The sequence below is a fragment of the Equus asinus genome, chromosome 25, assembly GCF_041296235.1.
Source record: "Equus asinus isolate D_3611 breed Donkey chromosome 25, EquAss-T2T_v2, whole genome shotgun sequence".
NCBI classification, from domain to species: domain Eukaryota; kingdom Metazoa; phylum Chordata; class Mammalia; order Perissodactyla; family Equidae; genus Equus; species Equus asinus.
The window spans coordinates 28,773,904-28,793,501 of record NC_091814.1 but is presented as its reverse complement, the minus strand read 5'-3'; the positions used below and the strand labels follow the sequence as shown (position 1 = coordinate 28,793,501).

Sequence of the window (19,598 nt, the reverse complement as noted above, 5' to 3'; positions counted from 1 at the left end):
CCATTTGTGACGGTATTTGGGGAAGGGGACAAAAAATGTTAACGTTAGAACGTATGTTCTCATAGAAGATAAACAGCACACAAATCACTATTAAAAGGCAGCATTGTGGTTGGGAACACTGAGAAACGAGAAGTCAAGTGATCTTGTTCAGCTTTGCTCAGGGGGAGAGCCCAGCATCTCTTCATGCTGTGGGGTGAACCATTAAGGAAGGCTGCCTTTGAAAATATGCCCCTTCTTCCTCAAGTTGGCTAAGGATGCCAGCCCTGTCCTCTGTTATCGCAGTGCAGTTAGCTCTTTGCTTGAAGGGCTGATAGTCTTTTCTCTGGCTTATCTTGGTCTTTGACTTTATCACTTGTCCAATTTGTTGCAGTTTTTACTGGTAATTCATGACTGTCAGAGGGCAGATGGGATAAATGAAACCATAATAAACAGTAAATGTGTTCATCTTGTTTTTAGTAATGGCCCCCATGAAAGGTTTTCTGGAGGGGAAGAGCAAGAAAAGTCTCAGAAGGGCACCCCCTGGTGGACGTGATCTGCAAGTGAGCTCATTGTCCCTCATTGTCTCTCATTAGCACATAATTAATTGTGAAGATGCTACTGACTGCTGGAGTAGATGGGGTACTGCTGTGTGTTTCCTTCCAGAGTTGGACTGGCCATCCAGGCAGTGGGCCAGTGGTCTGATCTGCCTGTTCTTACACCCAAACACTAAGAAGAAAAAGAGAAAAGTTATAGTGTGTGTGCACGTGTGTATATGTATACACACACACACATATACACATACACACACACATTTATCTTTGTGTGTGTATGTATATAAGAAATACTTTTATCAAAAGAGCTAAACCCAAATCCCTCCAAACTGCCTTTGTTCACTGATGGGAAGGACAAAGCCCTAAGGAAACAATTAAGCCTGTCAGATGCCTTAGCTGACAAAGAGGAATTTGACAAGCTAAATGTGAGAGAGAAACTGCAAGTGCTCATAAACCAGGTCCCAGGAGAGCTATTAGTGTCCCTGGCCAGACCTCCCACCGTTCCACCCCCATGTATTTACATGAGCTCCATCCCTCTTGTCCTCGGAGCCAGGATGAATCAGTCCGTGTCTCCTCTCTAAGATTGCGGCAGAATGCTTCTGGCTGCACGTGCTTTCCTTTTGATCCATGTCACGTTTCTGAGAGGTATCCTCCCCCTGGGGAAAGGGAAGTAAGTAATGGACAGGTGAAATGCAGGGCTGGGGCAGTTACAACAGCCTTTGCTTTAATCAAGACACTTGACTGAAAAATTATGCCTATCTCTTGCCTCAACCAGAGATGACTCCTCCCACTTGCACATCAGAACGCCTCAACTCTCTGCCAGGGAAAGGCTTAGTTACTTCAGAAAGGCCGCCAAAATGCCCTCGAACAAGGGGAGAGGGTGACAAGCTAGGGGGAGGACTGGCCCACCCTGTGGCAGGTTCACAGGTGGTACCCTCTTGACTCAGAGGGAGCACTGCTGCCTGTTTTGTGAGGGGCGCTCCTCCATCTGGATCCTGTCTTCTGCTGTCTCATCTCCATCTTCAGCCATCACGTGCCCTCTGTTTCCCCTGGATCTTTTTTTTTTTTTTTTTTGGTGAGGAAGTTTGGCCCTGAGCTAACATCTGTTGCCAATCTCCCTCTATTTTATGTGGGATGCCGCCACAGTGTGGCTTGACGAGCGGTGCTAGGTCTGTGCCTGGGATCTGAACCTGGGAATCCTGGGCCACCCAAGGAGAGTGCTCGAGTTTAACTGCCATGCCACTGGGCTGGTCCCTCCCCTGGATCTTGAGGCTATTTCTGTTTTGTTCCCTTTTTTGCCTATAAATAGGCTCAGGTTTTGCCATCCTAAAAAGAAAAGATATTCCCAAAGCCTGCCATCCTTCTTGCCCTTTCACTGCGACTCTTCTGTATAATTGCACTTGCTGTGTATATTTCCTGAACCCCCACTCACTTTTCATCTCATTATCATTGGGTGTCTCATGCTCTGTACCGGGACTGCGCTTGCTAAGGTCACCAGGGATGTTTGAGTGCTGAGTCCCTGGCTCACTTTCTGTCCTCCCATTCAGTCTCTCTTTTCCCTCCTTCTTGAGACTCTCGCCTCCCTTGGCTTCCATGCTGTTTTTCTCTTGTTCCTTTTCTCATCTCCTGGTCTTTTCCTGCTCTTTCTTTTTTTTTTTTTTTTCCTTTGCCAGCTCCCCCTGTTCTGCACTCTGTTTGAATGGATACTCTTAAGGGGACTCTCAAGGACCCCATCTCTTCTTGTCCTACTTGCTCCTCGGGGGATCTCATATCTCCCCTGGCTTCAACCACCCTCTGAGTCCCATGGCTCCTAAGCTGGGCCTCTCCTCTTGGTCCCTTATTTCCAGCTGTCTCATAGGCAGGTCTGTCTGAGTGCTTTGGTGGCCCCTCAAAGTTGACATGTGCAGAACCACACTCCTCTTCTTCCTTCCCTGGCCCCTCAACTCTCTGTGTCCTAACCTGGTTAACGTTTAATCCATCCACCAGGTCACTCAAGTTACACAGTCCAGAATCTTCTCCTTCCCACTCCTCATCCTCACACCCAGAGAACTGGCTCTTGAATCCATGTCTTCTGCCTGTGATCACTACTGCTGCCTCCGTTAGGCCTTTAGCTTTCCTTGCCTGGATTCAGGGCTGATCAGTCTGGCTGCACAGGCTCTGCACTGCACAACTCCAGGGTGTGTCACCTGCCCTATGCTTGGCACCTGACTTACCCAAACTCTAATTCTCATGATGCTCCCATGTTTGTAGATGAGAAAACTAAAACTTGAGGATTAAAAGACTCACTCAGTGTCTCACTATTGTAAGCAACAGAACAGAGATTTGAGTCCAGCTCTTCTGACTGGCAAGCCCCCAGTCCAGATTATTCCTCTTCCCCCGAGACATTCCATATTGCAGAAATCTCTTTACTGGCTTCCTTTCTTCTGCTTGTGTTCTCCTCCAGCCCGTCCTTCACGCCACCATGACTACCAACCATGTCATTCCCCTGCTTAGGCCCCTATCAATGTCCTGAGCCTACAAGGTGAAATCTGAACTCCACTGCTGGAGCTCAGTAATGCCTCTGCACCATCTCCTGCCAGTCCCTCGGCGTGTCCTGTGTTCCCTGTGCCCAAGTAAACTGGGCTATTTTGTGACTCTGTTCTTTTCCATGTGCAGTTCCTCTCACAGGCAGTGTTTTGCCCTCTTCTGTCTCTGATGGATAGCTTTCCTTTGCGCCTTCAGATCTGCTCTCCACCATGATAGGTGCCCAAGGAGGCTGGCCTGTGTGTACCACATCAGCAACCTGCTTCACCGCCACAAGAGCGCCTGCCAGGGGGCTCACAGTTCTTTCTCTCTCTGGTTCTGGCAATGGCCCACTGCCCTGCCCCCTCAGGCCTTGGGGTGCTGAGGGCTCCCTAGGGTACTGTGCTGTCCTCTGGGGTCTCCCCACACTCTGCCCTCACTTTTGTAAATAGTTTCTTATTAAACTCTCCTCAGATTACTTAAATTAGCTGTTTCCTGCCAAGACCCAGACTGATCTGTTCCCCAGTCCATAATCCCTGTCACATCCCACATATGCTTCAAGGTGCTGCTCAAACAGCAGCTCCCCGTGTGCCTTTCCCAGCCCACAGGCAGGTGGCTGCATCCTTATGTTCGTGGTGCTCTGTTCCACTGTTCTGTGCTTGCCTCACTCTGTCAGTACACGCTGAGCTCTTCAAGGACGGGTTCTGAAGCGTGCTCAGCTCCATACCCCGAGAGCATCTGATATGGGGCCAGGGGAGGGATGGGTACAGAGTAAGATGTGCATTTCTTAGAATAAAGGTTGCACTGAACCGTCCTCAAGGCACTGTAATCCCTCAACAATTGCTCTAGGGTGGTGGGGAGACGGAGGACGAGGAGAGCGAGCTTCTGACATACAGAAGGAAAAAAAGAATTCTCAGGCAAGGACCTCTTTCTTTATAACCTCCCCCTCACATCCTTCTGCCCTTGTACCTGGCCACCTCAAGCCCACCAACCCACCCCTTCCCCAGACTTCCAAAGCCAAAACAGAAGACCGTTAAAAAGTGATTGGAAATTGAAATGAGATCAAATAGAAATCAATTCTGGGTTGGTTTTTTTTTTTCCATTTTGTTCTAAGGTCTGTTAATGACCTAGAAGTAAAGATACATGATCCTTTATGGGTTAAAAAAAAAAAAAATGCACCAGATTGTAATTGAGATGGAGTCATCTTGGGATAAATTGGAATGGTTGGGCCATTGTCCTTTGCGGGGGGTGCATGTCTGTGAGAGTTAGGGTTGTTGATCCCTGAAGTAAACAGCTGCCCCAGCATCAGCACTGGCTTGTTTTGTTATCCCCAAGTCCTGAGAGGAATTGCCTTCAGGCGACTGATTCAGACCTTCACGGATGTAACATCAGGCAAGCAGGTCAGAACAATTGGTAAAAGAAAAGTACCTGGACGTGGCAGCCAGGCCCAGCCAGCTATACTCCAAGCCGTGGGAGGGACTTGGGTGCCCTTTCCTCATTTCCCATCCTGGCACATGATGTTCCCCATGTGCAGGGCAAGTGGCCTGGTAGGTGTGGGATTAGAGCCGAGTACAGAGTGTGACATGAGATGAAGCCCTGGAAGCTCGAGTAGGTCCCTTGGGGGCTGCCTTTGGAGAAACTGAGACGTTCTTATGACGTTTATAGTATTTCTGGGTTGGTTTGTTTGAAGAAGCTAGGATGGAAGGTGGGCAGTCAGGGGTAGCAAAAAAATCAAGCACCTGTCACCCAAGTGTCCACTGAAAATCTTACCCAAATGAGGATAAATTTGTTGGCCACCATAGAGAACCTATGAAGGCATCAAGGGGTTGGAAAAATAACTGGACTAGGAAATTCCGGCTTCCCAGGTGGCATAAATGTACTGTACCCCCAGTGTCTAGCTGAGTACAGAGATCATAATAGTAATAATAATACTCGAATATTTCAATGATATTTGACAGTTCTTAATCAGCTAAGCAGTTAACGTAGAAGTTAATAACTTGGTTAAAGGGCCAGCCCAATGGCATAGTGGTTAAGTTTGTGCACTCTGCTTCGGCAGCCTGGGGTTCATGGGTTTGGATCCTGGGTGTAGATCTATACACCACTCATTAAGCCATGCTGTGGTGGCGTCCCACATACAAAATAGAGGAGGATTGGCACAGATGTTAGCTCACTGACAGTGTTCCTCAAGCAAAAAGAGGAAGATTAGCAACAGATGTTAGCTCAGGGCTAATCTTCCTCACTAGGAAAAAAAAAACAAAACTTAGTTGAGATTGCTGGCGTTCACATTCTGGCTCAGACTGTAGTGGGTCAAATTGTGTCCTTCAGGAAGATAAGCCCAAGTCCTAACCTCTGATACCTATGAATGTGACCTTATTTGGCAATAGGGACTTTGCAAATGTAATCGAGTTACCATAAGGTCATAGTGGATAAGGGTGGGCCTCAAATCTAATGACTGGTGTTCTTATGAGAAGAGGGAAATTTGGAGACAGAAACATAAAGGAGATGCAGGGGAGAAGGCCATGTGAAGATGGAGGCTGCGGATTCAAATGATGCAGCTAAAAGCCAAAGAATGCCAAGGATCGCTGGAAACCGGAAGCCAGAAGCCAGCAGAGAGGCCTGGGGTGGACTGTCCCTCAGAGCCTCTAGAAGGAGCTAACCTTGCCAGCACCTTGACTTCTGCCTTCTGGCCTCCTGAACCATGAGAGATTAAGTTTCTATTGTTTTAAACCATCCAGTTTGTGGTAATTTGTTACAGCAGCCCTATAAAACTAATACGTGTACCTACTAGCTGTGTGGCATTGAGAAAGTTGACTAACCCCTCTCAGTTCCCTCATCTCCAAAATGGGGACAGTAATAGCACCTACCTCAAAAGGCTATTGTGAGGGTTCAAGGAGTTTTTACCTATAAAGTGATTAAAGCAATGGCTGGCACAGGGTAGACACACAAGAGACTAACAAGTATTCCTATTTGATCAGTTTAGTAAAGATTTTTTGAGCACCTACTGTGTGACAGGCACTATGTATAAATCATTTCATTTGATTCTCATCGCAATCCCATGAGCCTCTTCTCAGGCCGTTTTGCAGTTGAGAAAACTATGGCTCAGAGTATAAAGTGGCTTTGAGAAATCAGAAGGGCTGCCATCTCCACTGAGGCTTTGTGGCTGTTCTGTTAGTTCTATTGTTCCACGAAATCACAGAGGTCTCAAGGTGTCCAGGGGGGTGGATAGGAAGGGTGTCAGCCTTTGATTATGATTCGTTTTGCGTTGGAAAGACTTATGCCTAACGCTTCTCTACACATAGCAATTGAAGAAGGGAAGGATTCACAGTCTTGAAAGCAAGAGGATAAATTGTTCATGGGGAAAGGAGAGGAAGATGCAGCTGGCTAGGCGAGGCTCCCCAGCACACACCAGTCAAAGTAGCAGCCCTCCTGTTTGTGCTGTGTTGGTTTTCCCTCTGGCTGTGGAAGGAAAGTTGTGTCTCTGGAAGGCTGAGGACCCTCAGAAGTGTGGGAAGGATGGGCTGACCCCAGAAAACGTGAACACACTGAATGTGCGAACCTGGATAACACAGAAGCAGAGGAGAAAGAATTGGCAGCCTGTTAAACTTTGGTTTTTAAGAGCCAACAGCAGGTAACAGTCATTTTGGAGAAATTACCTGTATTGGAGAGAAGTTAATGCCTTGAAATATATGAAAGGGTTTTTGTGGTGGTGGTTTTGTGAGGGACCGTGGCCTGTGTTTTGCCTGCCTGTCAAGCGCTGAACAAGAAGAAATTAACTTATCACAGCGCTTGGCATTTAGAAAGTGCTGTGTGATGGTTTGTGATTGATTCAAGTAAAGCAGGGGAGATTTTAGTGGGACGTAAGAAAGAACTTCTTAATGGTTATGAAATTAAAGCATAAATTAACTGCTGAGATAGTCTGTGAGGGTGCTGTAGGTAGACTTTCAAAAGATAAATGTGTGTTTGTCTGACTCACTAGATTTTAAAACTCAATTGATGGCTTGTTTCTTACTCTAGGTACGTAGTAGATGGTTGCCATAATAATTTAGACATTTGTGTAATTTTATTCCTTGAAGAAACCTTAGAAGTCAACTCCGATATTTGCGTTTCTCTGCCTGCAGTTGAGTAGATGGGCTTGCTTGTCTCTTGAGGTCTCTCCTAGCCCAAGAATCCCAGACTTCTTTCCAGATCATACTGTGATGGGGCAGGTCTGTGACACATGACCCGGTTATGGCAACAAGCGGATTTGGGACTATGTGTCCCAACACCTCAGACGTCTGTGAGGTGAAGAGACCAGTTCCATGAGGGACTGTGGGCACCGTTTTATGAGTTTATCACCATTACTTTACACCAAATAGCAACCCTGAGAAAGTGAAATCTGAGGGAGACAGTCCTCAACTCAAGAATGGCTAAAATGAGGGATGAAGAAGATGAAAATTGAAATAACTTCTAGTGAAAGAAAACCAGCCAAAGTGATGAAGAGCCCTGTAAATCCAGTGGGAGAAAAGATAATCAGACCAAACCAGTAAGAAGAGAGGAAAATGATCAAGATGAAGGACAATTTTATCTAAAGATTAAATTAAATATAAGAGGCATGGGGAAAGAGTGACAACCAGGGACAGGAGTGTGAAACTGTGTGAATACTACAGGGCTGGATAGGAAAAGAAAAAGACCCCCCAGTATTCAGGCCGCATGCTGGGGCTGTGGGTGGGAGTAGTGGGCATTCGCTGCTGTAGATCCTGATGTGGTTTTATTAGCAAGGCATTGGGGGCCTCCCTCCAAACTACCACCTTTTCTCATATTCTCCCCAGGCCCTCTGAGGATAACACATTCCTTTGGGGGCCCACAAAAGTCACGCGGGCTGGGCTGCCTGGGGAGTCATTGCTCCCGTGGGCAGGAGTCATGCTGGATTTTCCCAGGACCCTGCCTTCATGGCTGTGCCGCATTCAGCTGGTCTCAACCAGCAGGTTGGTTCTGTGGTTCTGTTCTCTGCATTTTTCACATTGTGCTTCTTTCACATTCTCCCAGAGGTTTTGCCTTAAGAAGACCCTACTGGATTTTTGTCTCCACCATCTACAAGTTACTTGGTAGCTTATCTTTTCAATCACAGTTCATTTCCCTCTGTCCTTGTGGGGTGTCTTTTGGGTTAGGAATGCCCATGCCTTCACGGACGTCAGGAGAAAAATCTCTGTGCCGCATTCCAAGTGGAAAACCCCCAGGGAGATGGTGACATTGGGGAAATGATGATTTCTCTTTATACTTCCACTTGCCATTTCAAGGGTTGTTTCCACAGTTTTAAAGCATTTGTACAACACTTCATGGGTTACAGACTATTTGCCCATCCACTGTCTCATCCACTCTCAATATTTGCCCGTCCCAGAACCTTGCAACCACTCTGAAAGATATTTTTATTCTCACGTCAAGGATCAGGAAAGAAGGCTGAGAGAAGGAGAAAACTTGGCTTGAGGCCCCATGACAGGTCTCATCCTCTGCCCTCAGGTCCTGTGCTTTGCCCTGTGGCGGCACAAGTTTTGAGCAGCAGGGGGCGTGGAAGCTCCTCTGTGGGGTTCTGTGTCTTGGATGGGGGAGCATGGATGTAGACTCAAGAAACCGTGGAGGGGACTCAAGACTTTTCACATTCTCTGTAGCCATTAGGTTCCAAAGTCAGCAGACAGTCCCCATGGAGATGAGGGGCAATCGGGACAGAATACTACGATATGGGGGGACGTTACCATGTCATATCAGAGGTCATTATATTCAGAGAGAGGAGTGATGACAGGGTAAGGTATGATTTCATGGCCAGACGGAGAAGGAATAAGAGATGAACTCGAAGACAGAACTACAACATAATTGATTTCATATAGGCCAAAAATGGTGAAACTGTGAAGAAAAATCATGTGGCTATCCAAACTTTCATAAAATGTTCCTTAAAAAGTACACACTATGGGGGCCAGCCCCATGGCATAGTGTTTAAGTTTGACACGCTCTGTTTTGGCAGCCCAGGTTTGTGGGTTAGGATCCCAGGCATGGACCTACACACCACTCATCAAGCCATACTGTGGCGGCAACCCACCTACAAAATAGAGGAAGATTGCTACAGGTGTTAGCTCAGGGAGACTCTTCCTTAAGCAAAAAGAGGAAAATTGGCAACAGATGTTAGTGCAGGGCAAATCTTCCTTAGCAAAAAACAAACAAACAAAAAACCCCCACAGTATGAAAGACAAAGCTTAAAACCAAGTATGAGTACAAAGGAACAACCATTACTAAAAGGGCTGAGGGGGTCTGCCCTGTGGCCAAGTGGTTAAGTTCATGTGCTCCGCTGCGGCAGCCCAGGGTTTCACTGGTTCGGATCCTGGGTGTGGACATGGCACCGCTCATCAGGCCACATTGAGGCAGAGTCCCATATGCCACAACTAGAAGGACCCACAACTAAAATATACAATTATGTATTGGGGGGGTTTGGGGAGAAAAAGCAGAAAAAAAAAAAAAAAAGGAAGATTGGCAACAGTTGTTCGCTCAGGTGCCAGTCTTTAAAAAAAAAAAAAATGGCTGAAACGCCACATGCATTGGACTCATGGAAAAGGCTGAAGATGAGAGAGAAAAAGTGTAAAAGAAGAGAGAGTAACACATGACAAGAAGCCCTCAAGTGCCATTGTTCTAACTGTGTCTCTCTTTTATTGTCTCTCCTGTGGAGAACTGTCTGATCTCCAAACTAGAAACACTAGAACATGGGTGATTTTAAAAATAGAAGTTCAAAAACCATGAAGAAGAAAGCAGGCATCCCTCACTGTTCGAAGTGTGTCCAGCCCTCCGTCCCTTAGGTCCTGAGGTCCTAAAGAATATCATTACAAAATCATGATTGGTCATCTTTGCAAAACCATGGGGAATGGATGAGATATGGGAAGATTCCAAAAATAAAACATCCCACTTTTTAGAGACAGGGGAAATGTGGGTCTAGGAATTACAGACTAGTGAACTTGTCATTGCCCCCAGAGATCATTAAGCGGGTGGTCTGTGAGAGCTTGGAAAAGGAAATAGTGATCACTAGGAGCCAGTCCTAAAAGCCAGTCACCCAAGTATGCTTAGGACATCTGCCCTGAGAGCAGGTGCACAGATAAGCTTTGAATGTTTGAGTGAACCAGCAGTGAGATGCTGTAACTAAAGAAAAAAACATGATTAAAGATGCTTTGCTGAAAATTCAGTTCTGGGGCATTGAAAATGTTTATCCAATACATGTTTATCCAATACATGTTTATCTGTGACGTTCTCATACCTTTAGGAACATGCATTCAGTTCTGTGAGCTTCATTTTAAGAGTCGTTGGCAAGTTGGGGTATGTACAGAAAAGGTTAACAAGGAAGAAGGAGCTCACATTTACTGATCAACTCACTGTGTGCTGGACATTGAGTTAAATATTAGGGTGTATGTATGTTTTAATACTTAACATTATAAAGAGATTATTAATCTACCTATTTTAGATGAGCAAAGAGAGGGTTATGACAACTGAGTAGTTTGCCTAAGGCCAACATCTAGGAAGTGGCAAAGCTAAGACTTGCATCCAGATCTTTCTCATCTGAAAACCTGAACTCTTTCCACAGTACAAAGCTGCCAGAGCAGTAAGGGATCTGGGAAATGGGCCACTTGAGGAACTTGTGAATAAAGAAGTGCGTCACTTTAGAAATCAAAGGAGTGGGGCTGGCCCAATGACACAGTGGTTGAGTTTGCATGTTCTGCTTCAGCGGCCCAGGGTTCACCAATTCAGATCCCACGTGCAGACCTATACGCCGCTTGTCAAGCCATGCTGTGGCAGGCATCCCACATATAAGGTAGAGGAAGATGGGCACAGATGTTAGTTCAGGGCCAATCTTCCTCAGCAAAAAGTGGAGGATTGGCAGCGGATGTTAGCTCAGGGCTAATCTTCCTCAAAAATAAAAAAAATGAAAGGGGTAAATGTAAACATAGTGGTTATATCCAAATGTTCAAATGGTTGCCATTTGGAAAAAGGTTTAGCCTTCTTCTTTAAGGTCCCAAAGGATAGAATTAAGGCAGTAGTGTGGAAGTAGTAAGAGCAGTTACCATTTATTAACCATCTGCTAGAAGCTGATCTCTGCACACATTCTTTAAACCCCTTGAGTGAGACACAGTACTATGATCGTCCTCATTTCACAGGTAAAGAACCCAAGAAGATCAAAGTAATGACCAGGATCTCACGGCTAGCAAGTGGCAGAGCCTGGGCCTAACCAGGTCTGTCCCACACCAGAGCCAGCGTTTTCAACCATTTCCCTCCACTGCATTCCTGTTGGTAGGTTTCTAATCAATGTCAGGGAAAATTTCCAGATAACTAGAAGCTCTCAAAAAAGGGAATGGATATTCTATCAGGGAGTGCATTGCTGGGTTGGATCCAGGCCTGACGAACGCTCAGGTCTCTTCCTATTCTGTGTCCTGTTTTTTTTCCTGTGCTCCCAGAGAAACAAGTTTACATATAGATTAGTAGTCAGGGAAGGGGGTGTTGGTGCGTCTCGAGGTTCTTTGTCATTCTGTCATCCTGAATTCCAGCATGATGATAAACCCAAATCCAGTTTCTCCAAGATATATATAAATTTTTTTGAGGAAGGTTAGCCCTGAGCTAACTGCTGCCAATCCTCCTCTTTTTGCTAAGGAAGACTGACCCTGAGCTAAGATCCATGCCTATCTTCCTCTACTTTATATATGGGATACCTACCACAGTATAGCATGCCAAGCGGTGCCATGTCTGCACCCGGGATCCGAACTGGTGAACGTGTGCACTTAACTGCCGCGCCACCGGGCCGGCCCCTCTCCAAGCTATTTTTTACATTCCAGTCATTTGTGGTAAGTTTACGGACATAATAATCTGCAGAAAATTGCCTCGCTATGGCTTTAAAGCATAACGGTTCCATTAGTAAGTGAAAATTACAATTCTCTGCATATTTTGAAATAAAATTTTTAAGAAATTTGGGGGAGGAACAAAACCTTAGCAATGACTATTAACACTATGTGAACTGCTTTGCCATCCTACCCTTGATAATTGTACTGAAAGTGGAGAAAACTGAGATACTTTTCAGAAGCAGGATCGGAACTGCACTGGACTTAAGGGGAAAGACGGAGGAGGGGGAGGGGAAATCTTTCCTCATTCTCTCCAGCACTCATATTATTTTTTTCTCCCCTCCCCTGCCCCCAACACACACAATCACAGTTCTTAAGAAAACCAACGTATGAAGAAATAAGGGTTCTTAGAATATATTTCTACATCTGGAGTTTGAAGCCAGGCCTTAATTTATTGATATTTTAATTGTTGGTGAATGAGGTCACATGGAAAACTTTCTGCTTCTCGATTGTGTTGGTGGACACTTTTCTAAGCTGTAACTAGCTGACTTTTTGGTTAGCCAGAGGTTATTTACTTTTAGTAATTACACATGAAGTTTCTGAACTCAGACATTTCACAGCAATCTCCAGAGAGCTACAGTCCAAAGAGAGTGGCTGCATGCACGTACAGGTTGTCATCGTATTTGCTGAAGAGGTGCTTTGTCCATCAGGGTAGAGTTGGCCCTAGCTTCCTGCTGTCCCTGGGTGCCTTCCACGTCTGTGTCTTGTTGACACGCCAGCCTGCATTTATATCTGCTCTGTCAATTTTATATCCAGTTCTCAGTCCTTAGGGTGTTGCATAATAATAAATGAAAAACTCAAAAATCAAGCGAGTTTTATATATGATGCATCTGAACTAACTCGTCCTGACTTCCTGAGGTGGGGGGAAATGAATGGCCAGGCAGACCAAATTTGGGTGCTTTTTAATGACAGCAAGGATGCCTCTGTCCCTCCTAAGCAGGCATTAGGAACCTCCTATGTGCCAGTCACCATGCTGACACTAGGGATAGCAAGATGTGGTCCTTGTTCCTTCAAGGAGCTCCAATATAGACATCATAGTGTGAGATATGTGCTGTGGTAAAGGTGAGCCCAAGGAGGTTCAGCAGCTCAGACTTGGGGAGCAGGAGGCAGGGGAGGCTTCTCTGAACCAAGTCTTGAAGGATGCCAAGGATGTCACAGCAGTTACAAAGGCAGGAAGATGTATGTGACTAGTTCTGAAGGGCTATATAGGTCAAGATTCTGGAGAGAGATGCAAGCAGAAAAGTAGGTACTCCATGCTAAGGAGTTTGGACTTTATCCTGAGGGTGGTGAGAAGCCATTGAATGGTTTCAAGAGGAAAATGGGGGATGTAGTTTGTGTTTTTAAAAATACCACTTTGCTATCAATGTAGGCAATGGGTGAGCTAAGAAGCAGAGAGACACGAGGTGGGTTGCAAAAATACAGGTGAAAAATGAGGAGTTGAAGGAAAAAAATACATTTCAGAGACATTAAGGAAGTGGGCTGCAAAGAACTTGGTCAGAGTGACAGATATTGGAAAACAAGAGAGGAAGGAATCAAGGATATTGCCCAGGTTTCTGGCTTGGGTGGACATGGTGCCCCTCATCAAGATGGGGCTTGGGAGAAGGAAGGCCATGTTTGCTTGGAGAATTATGGGGAAGGTGATTAATTCAGTTGGGGGCAGGATAAATTTAAGAAGCTTGAGAAACGTTCAGGAGGGGACGTCTGGAAGGGTTGGTTGGGTGGGCCTGGAGCTCAGGCAAGAGGTGCTAAGGTACAGTTGTTGGCCCGTCCCTTCCATGTTAGGAAAACACTGGCGTTGTTAGAAGGATAGGGGACTCTGTGGGTCCAATAACATGAGATAGCTTTTTAGGAAGCCACATTAATTAAACAAACATGACAACCTCTATTTCAGCATCATTTAGAGTTAGTAGACATGTGAGATGTACTGAGATGACTTCTAGCAGAGTTCAGCAGGGAAACTGTGCTCCCCAAGGTGAACTTGGGTTTCTTCCCAGGATTATTGTTCTCTCTGTATCCACTTTTCTTTTGAATGTCCCTCCCAGGCTTCCTGGGGTCCTGTGGTGAGAATCTTGGTAACCAGACTGTTTACAGGCTGTGTTGGTAAGTAGGTGTAAAAAGGCACTTTGCTAGTTATTTCATCTTCCCAATAGACCTGCAAGGTGTTACTATTAATAGTCCCATTTTCCAGATAACAAAACTGAGCCTCTGAGGGTTTCATGGCTACCTTGTAGTAAGTGGCAGAGTTGTAGATACAACTCTAAATCTCACTGTCTTTCTAGTACACAGCACTGACTTACACTGAAAGAGATCAGACGTGTTAAATCCTTGGATGAAAGGTACCAGTGTTGTTGAGGAAAAGAAGTTTTATGGAAATGATGTTGCCCCAGAGGTGTTTATCCAGAGTAGCACTCTCCTTGGATTGCCCAAAACCAATTCCCCTGATGTATCTCCTGTATTTCCTCCCCTGCCCCATGCTGTCAGCGCTCAGACCTGGTGGTTCTGGTGGTACCCTGTGCAAGGCCCACTTAAGGGTCAGCCATTCGGCCCTTGCTTATAATACTTCCCCTTTTCCCAGCCTTTCCCTCTGCCTCTACTCTTGCCCCCAACAGCCAGAATGGCCCTTTAGTTTAAAACATCAGGAAGTCAGACCTCTGCTCAAAAGCTTTTGATGGCTTCTCGTCTCATTTGGAACATAAGCCCTGACCTTCAAGGCCTTCTGTGTTCTGGTCTCTGGCTGCCTCTCTGACCCGGTCGCTGACCACACTCACTCCTTCTGGCCATGCCTTGAACACTTCAAGCACCTTCCAAATGCTGCAGGGCTGTGAAACTTGCTGTTCCAGCTTCCGGCTGTGCTTTTGCCCAGATAGCGCTATGACTGGCTCTGTCATGTCATTCAGGTCTCTGCTGCTCCGTGAGGCCTTCCTGCTGGCCACCCTGTCTAAGATAGAGGCCCCCATCATGCCCTGTGCCTTATTCTGCCAGCTTTTTCTTCATAGCACTCATGTTCTATTTGTTTATTGACATCTTCTACGTGTGAGCTCCAAGAATTCAGGGGCTTTATCTGTCCTGTTGCCACTGTCCCCCTGGCTGCTGGAATAGTGCTGGCCCAGAGTGTGCGCTTGGGGGATTGGTTGAATGATGGAATGAATACATGCAAGCCGTGGGCCTGACCGAGGGGGATGGGAAGTGGAGTCACTGTCACTGGGGGACCTATGACAATGAAACAGTGTCTTAGTCTCTCCCGACGTGGTTAGCATGGCTGGTCCCCTGAGTCTCCTTGTTTGGAGATAACTGTGAATGGGCGTCAGGAAACTCACCCACATTTCCCTGGGTTGGATGCAGACTTACTGCTCTGATAAGGTTGGGATGATTTTTCCTTCTAACACACAAGTTACCAGGACGGATTTGCTGCCTAAGGAGATGGCTGGTAATAGTGTGGCTTCCATGTCCTACTTGTGCCCACCCTTCCAAATCTGCATGTCACTCACAGGAGTGTCAGTGTTGGTGGAGCTGTTGGAAGTGTCACCTGCATCATGGCTTTCACAGGAAGAAGGCTTTCTTGAGTGACTAGTAAGCTCTGTCTTCAGAGTATCCTTAAACAGAGGTTTCCTTGTGGGAGATTTGAACCTAATGCCATTTTCAGTGCATTTTTCTGTTGCTCTTCCTATAGGATCTTCTACGTCTCTCATGATTCCCAAGACTTGAAGATCTTCAGCTATATCGCTCGAGATGGTGCCAGCAATATCTTCAGGTGTAACGTCTTTAAATCCAAGAAGAAGGTAAAGGGGCAGTCGTCAGTCATCAGTCATCTTTTATTTTCCTCTGACGGACCCAGAGTACTCCCAGCATTGACCAATCTCCCTGCTGATAGAGAGGCAAGAGTTGGAGGTGGATATTTTAATGCGAGACGTGGGGGAACTATCACAGTAGTCTGTCCTTGCTCCTGTGTAAGGAAATCCTCTTTTAGTTTCATCTGAACTTTGTACTTAGTTACATGCACACGACTGGAGAGATCTCAACCGTTGAATAAGGGCTCTGGAATGAGAATGGGTAGACAGCACCAGGACGCAGGCTCACCTTGGTCTGTGGTAGAGAAGAAGCATTTCCGTTTAGTAAGGTGGCGCTTCATCATGCTTCTCTGTATTGATCAGAAGGCTACCAATCATGACACGTGGATCTGATTCAGACTTAGTGTGTGATAGTGGTTGTCCTGGATGGTGATTTCGGTATGATAAACTTGCTGCTGGAGTAAATGCAGCTTGCAGTTCTCTAGAGGTGTGCTTCCTCTCTGTCATTCCTCCAGAAGCCTCATATACAAAAATGGAGTTTTGGAAACCTGGGTTCTAGCCCCACCTCTCTACTGGAACCCTGAGTGATGTTATGTGGGTCACTATTCCCCGTGGGTCTCAGCTTCCTTATTTATAAAACAAGGAAGAGAATCAAAATCAGCATTTCCTAAAATATATTCTGTAAAACATTTACCATCCAAAATGTTCCTTGTTAAAACTCTCCTATGTAAATTTGCTGGGAAGTCCTGAAGTTAGAGAATCCCCCTTCACTTTGTTTAACCCAGCATTTCTCAGACTAATTTGGCCATGGAATCATACTTTCTCCACGTAATATGTGTTAATATCCTGGGAGCTATCTTTCTGCAGAAGAGATTTTGGAAAACACTCTCTTTATGCCTCATTCGTCCCTTACAGGTCTGCCATTCTAAACACAAACCACTAAGTCTGGCTTTCTGTGAGGACTGCTTGCAAGCCCCTTCCTGCATACTCCTTCGTTGATGCTGTGTGACATCTTATGCATCTTATGCCATAAGGCATCTTTAATAGATTTGTAGGTACCTTGTTAAGTGGGGATAATAAGAGTAACACATGACAGGGTCAAGATTTGCTAATATATGTCCCTGGCCCCACCTTAGCTCCACGAAGAGAACTAGGCTCTGCTGCTTTAGCCTCTTCCTCTAAAGAGATTTGTGCCCTTACCCATCTGTTCCCAGGCTTTTTAATGCAAATCGTAGAATTAGATGGAAAGAGCTAGAACTGGAAAAGTGAAAGGAAAAAGGGGTAAGTTGACAGACATCACTTTTATATAATAGTACAGTTGAGAGGAAAAAAATGTCAGTGGGCCTAAGTCGAGCTGCATATTAAAGAACTGATAGAAAAAGGAGGAGGGAGAGGGGAGAGGGAGAAACGAAAGCCAGAGGAGCTGGAGGTAAGAGAGTTTAGGGTTTGGGAGAGTAAGGCTGTCGTGCAGCTTTGAGGTATAGCGGTTCTGGGGAGGAGAGAAAAGGAACTGCAAAGTGACAGTTATGAACTAGATCACTTGTAATGTCCTTAGATGCAGCTAAAGACTAGAATTCCCTTTTAATTCGTTTTGATTATTCCATTGTACATCTGACTAGTTTTGTGCAGAGACTGGACCACATGACCTTGAAATTTATTAGAGTTACAAATAACACATTGTAATTTACCACGTGCTTTAATATTTCATCTTATTTGATCATTATAACATTTGTGTGAAGAAGTTAAGACAGATAATTTTCAGCCCCAGTTTTACAGATGGGCACATTGAGGCTGAGAGAGATTAAATGACTTGCCCAAGGTCTCATGAATAGGCACTGGCTAGAATCAGGGAGACATGCAGAACAAAAGAATTTTGAGCAGGAGACGTAGGTAAAGGGAGTCATTATATTTGCCTTGCTGTTGGATCTAGTGTCGCAGTGCAAACACAGTGGGGTCATCCAGTTCTTCTGCCAAGACCTGAGTCTAAGAGCAGTGCCCACTGGAGCTTTGATCTTGAGGGGGAGCACAGAATTAAGTTCTTATTACCCAATGAAAAGGAGAAGTCCTTGGGTTCCCTATCATATCCATTTTTCCATGTCTCATGGCTCTCAGAGCTGATTCTCATCTCTAGCTCCTCTATTTTCTAAATCCCTTTTACCCTCACCTACTGAGACTGTAACTCTTCGTAGAGTTGGTTCTCAGGCCCTTTGCTGGCCTGTAGCCATGCAGCTGAAGGAATTGTTTCCAGACAGCCTGGGCTGTGAGCCCCATGCTGCTGAACTATAGGTGGAAGGGCTGGCTTCCAAGCCAGGAGAGAGAAGTGAATTGTTTAGCAAAGGAAGCACAATTGAGGAGGGGTGGGGAATAGGTCTGCAAGGTTTTGCATGCTTATCCTGGTTAACCTTCAAATACACCGATTTACTTTTTTGTAAAGCACTTCTGGTTTGGGGAGATAATAGCTTGGGAAGGAGTTTTAGTTGGCAAAGCATAGGAATACTTATAAGAGGTGAGAGGCAAAAGGACTATATGCCCTGAGGAAGTGTGTCTTGCAGGGTATGTTTCTGGATTGTTGGAGGCAATAGGGAGATTTCTTGACTGGAAGCCAGCAGTCCTGGATGTTTTCCAGAGCCCTTGTGTTGACCATAGTGTAGAAGAACCTTGTATGAGCTCTTGGCTGTGTCAGGGCTTTGGTCATTGCTGCTCACATCACATCAGGTCCCCTGTGTATGTGCCCATGGCACATTTCCCCTGACAGGCTTCTAGTGTGGTGTTGCCCTTACCTTGGAGTTCACCATGGGGAACAGAATGGTCTCTTCTGTTGGTGACAGTGTGAGTCAGCTATCTCAACTTTGTGTACCCTGCACCTTGCTCCCGACACAGTTGTTTATACCTGTGGCTCTTCCTGTAGTCGCTTACACGTATAGCCAATATGGTTCTCACCTTGGGGGTTTTAATCTTGAGCTGATTTTTTTTTTCACTTGGGCTTTCATCAGAAGCTAGATAGCAAAATATTGTGGAAAGATAAGATAGTTCCTGCTAGTCATCTACTACTATAGATTATCTAAGTTTTAGCCTTATGTTAAGTCAAATAATAGTATCTAATCTGTTTTGGTTACTTGCTATGTGCCTGTGACTATTGTAAACTGTTTGTATGAATTGTTTCATTCCCACAGCAGCTCTGTGAGGTAGGTACTATTATGCTCTTCATTGTACAGATGGAAAAATGGAGGCATAAGGGGCATAATTCGTAATAAGTGATGGAGTCAGAACTGAATCCAGGAAGTCTGACTCTGGAGCTCACCCTCTTAACCGCTCCATGACGCCATCTTCATCACGAAGCTGCATAACTGAGGAGTAGCCCTGTTCACCAAGACTTATTTGTAACTGGGTCCTACTGTAATTGTTACTTGGATGTGAAGAGCTCCTTAATTCTGAATGGTTCAAGTCACTTTGACGTTGATTTTCCCTTTTTTCTCTTAGTGCTCTTGTGTGGTCAATAGTGACTCCATTTTATAGCTGGAGAAAGAAAGGTCCCAGGGAAGTCAATTTCCCTGGGTCGCACAGTGAGTCAACAGTGCCACTGAGATTAGAACCAGGCTTCCTGCTTCCTAGTCCAAGGCTTTGGCCATTAAATTCTGTTCCAGGAAACTCACAACAGACATATGAGCCTCTCTGAACTTGACTTTCTGCAGTGATCAAATAAGATAAAAGGCATCTCAGGAATGCTGATTGTTGTGTGCGAAGTGCTCTGATCTTTAGGGAACAAATTCTATATGACTGGGAAAGATGACCAGAATCGTGGCAGGGGGATCTTAGTGCTAGTCAGACTACAGCTGGAAAGAAAGGGTGGGAGTGGGTCTTTTCCTCGCCTGGAGTAT

General features: G+C 45.5%; 1 protein-coding gene across 10 annotated transcripts in view; it reads left to right on the top strand.

Moving 5' to 3' along the window:
- LOC106823687 (carboxyl-terminal PDZ ligand of neuronal nitric oxide synthase protein) overlaps positions 1 to 19,598 on the top strand; it is a 286,226-nt gene that overhangs the window by 220,187 nt on the left and 46,441 nt on the right. For all 10 annotated transcript variants that reach the window (XM_070497043.1, XM_070497044.1, XM_070497042.1 and 7 more), the window contains one exon: positions 15,603 to 15,711. In XM_070497043.1, the coding sequence (XP_070353144.1) occupies positions 15,603 to 15,711 (109 nt within the window). The remainder of the gene's footprint in view (positions 1 to 15,602; positions 15,712 to 19,598) is intronic.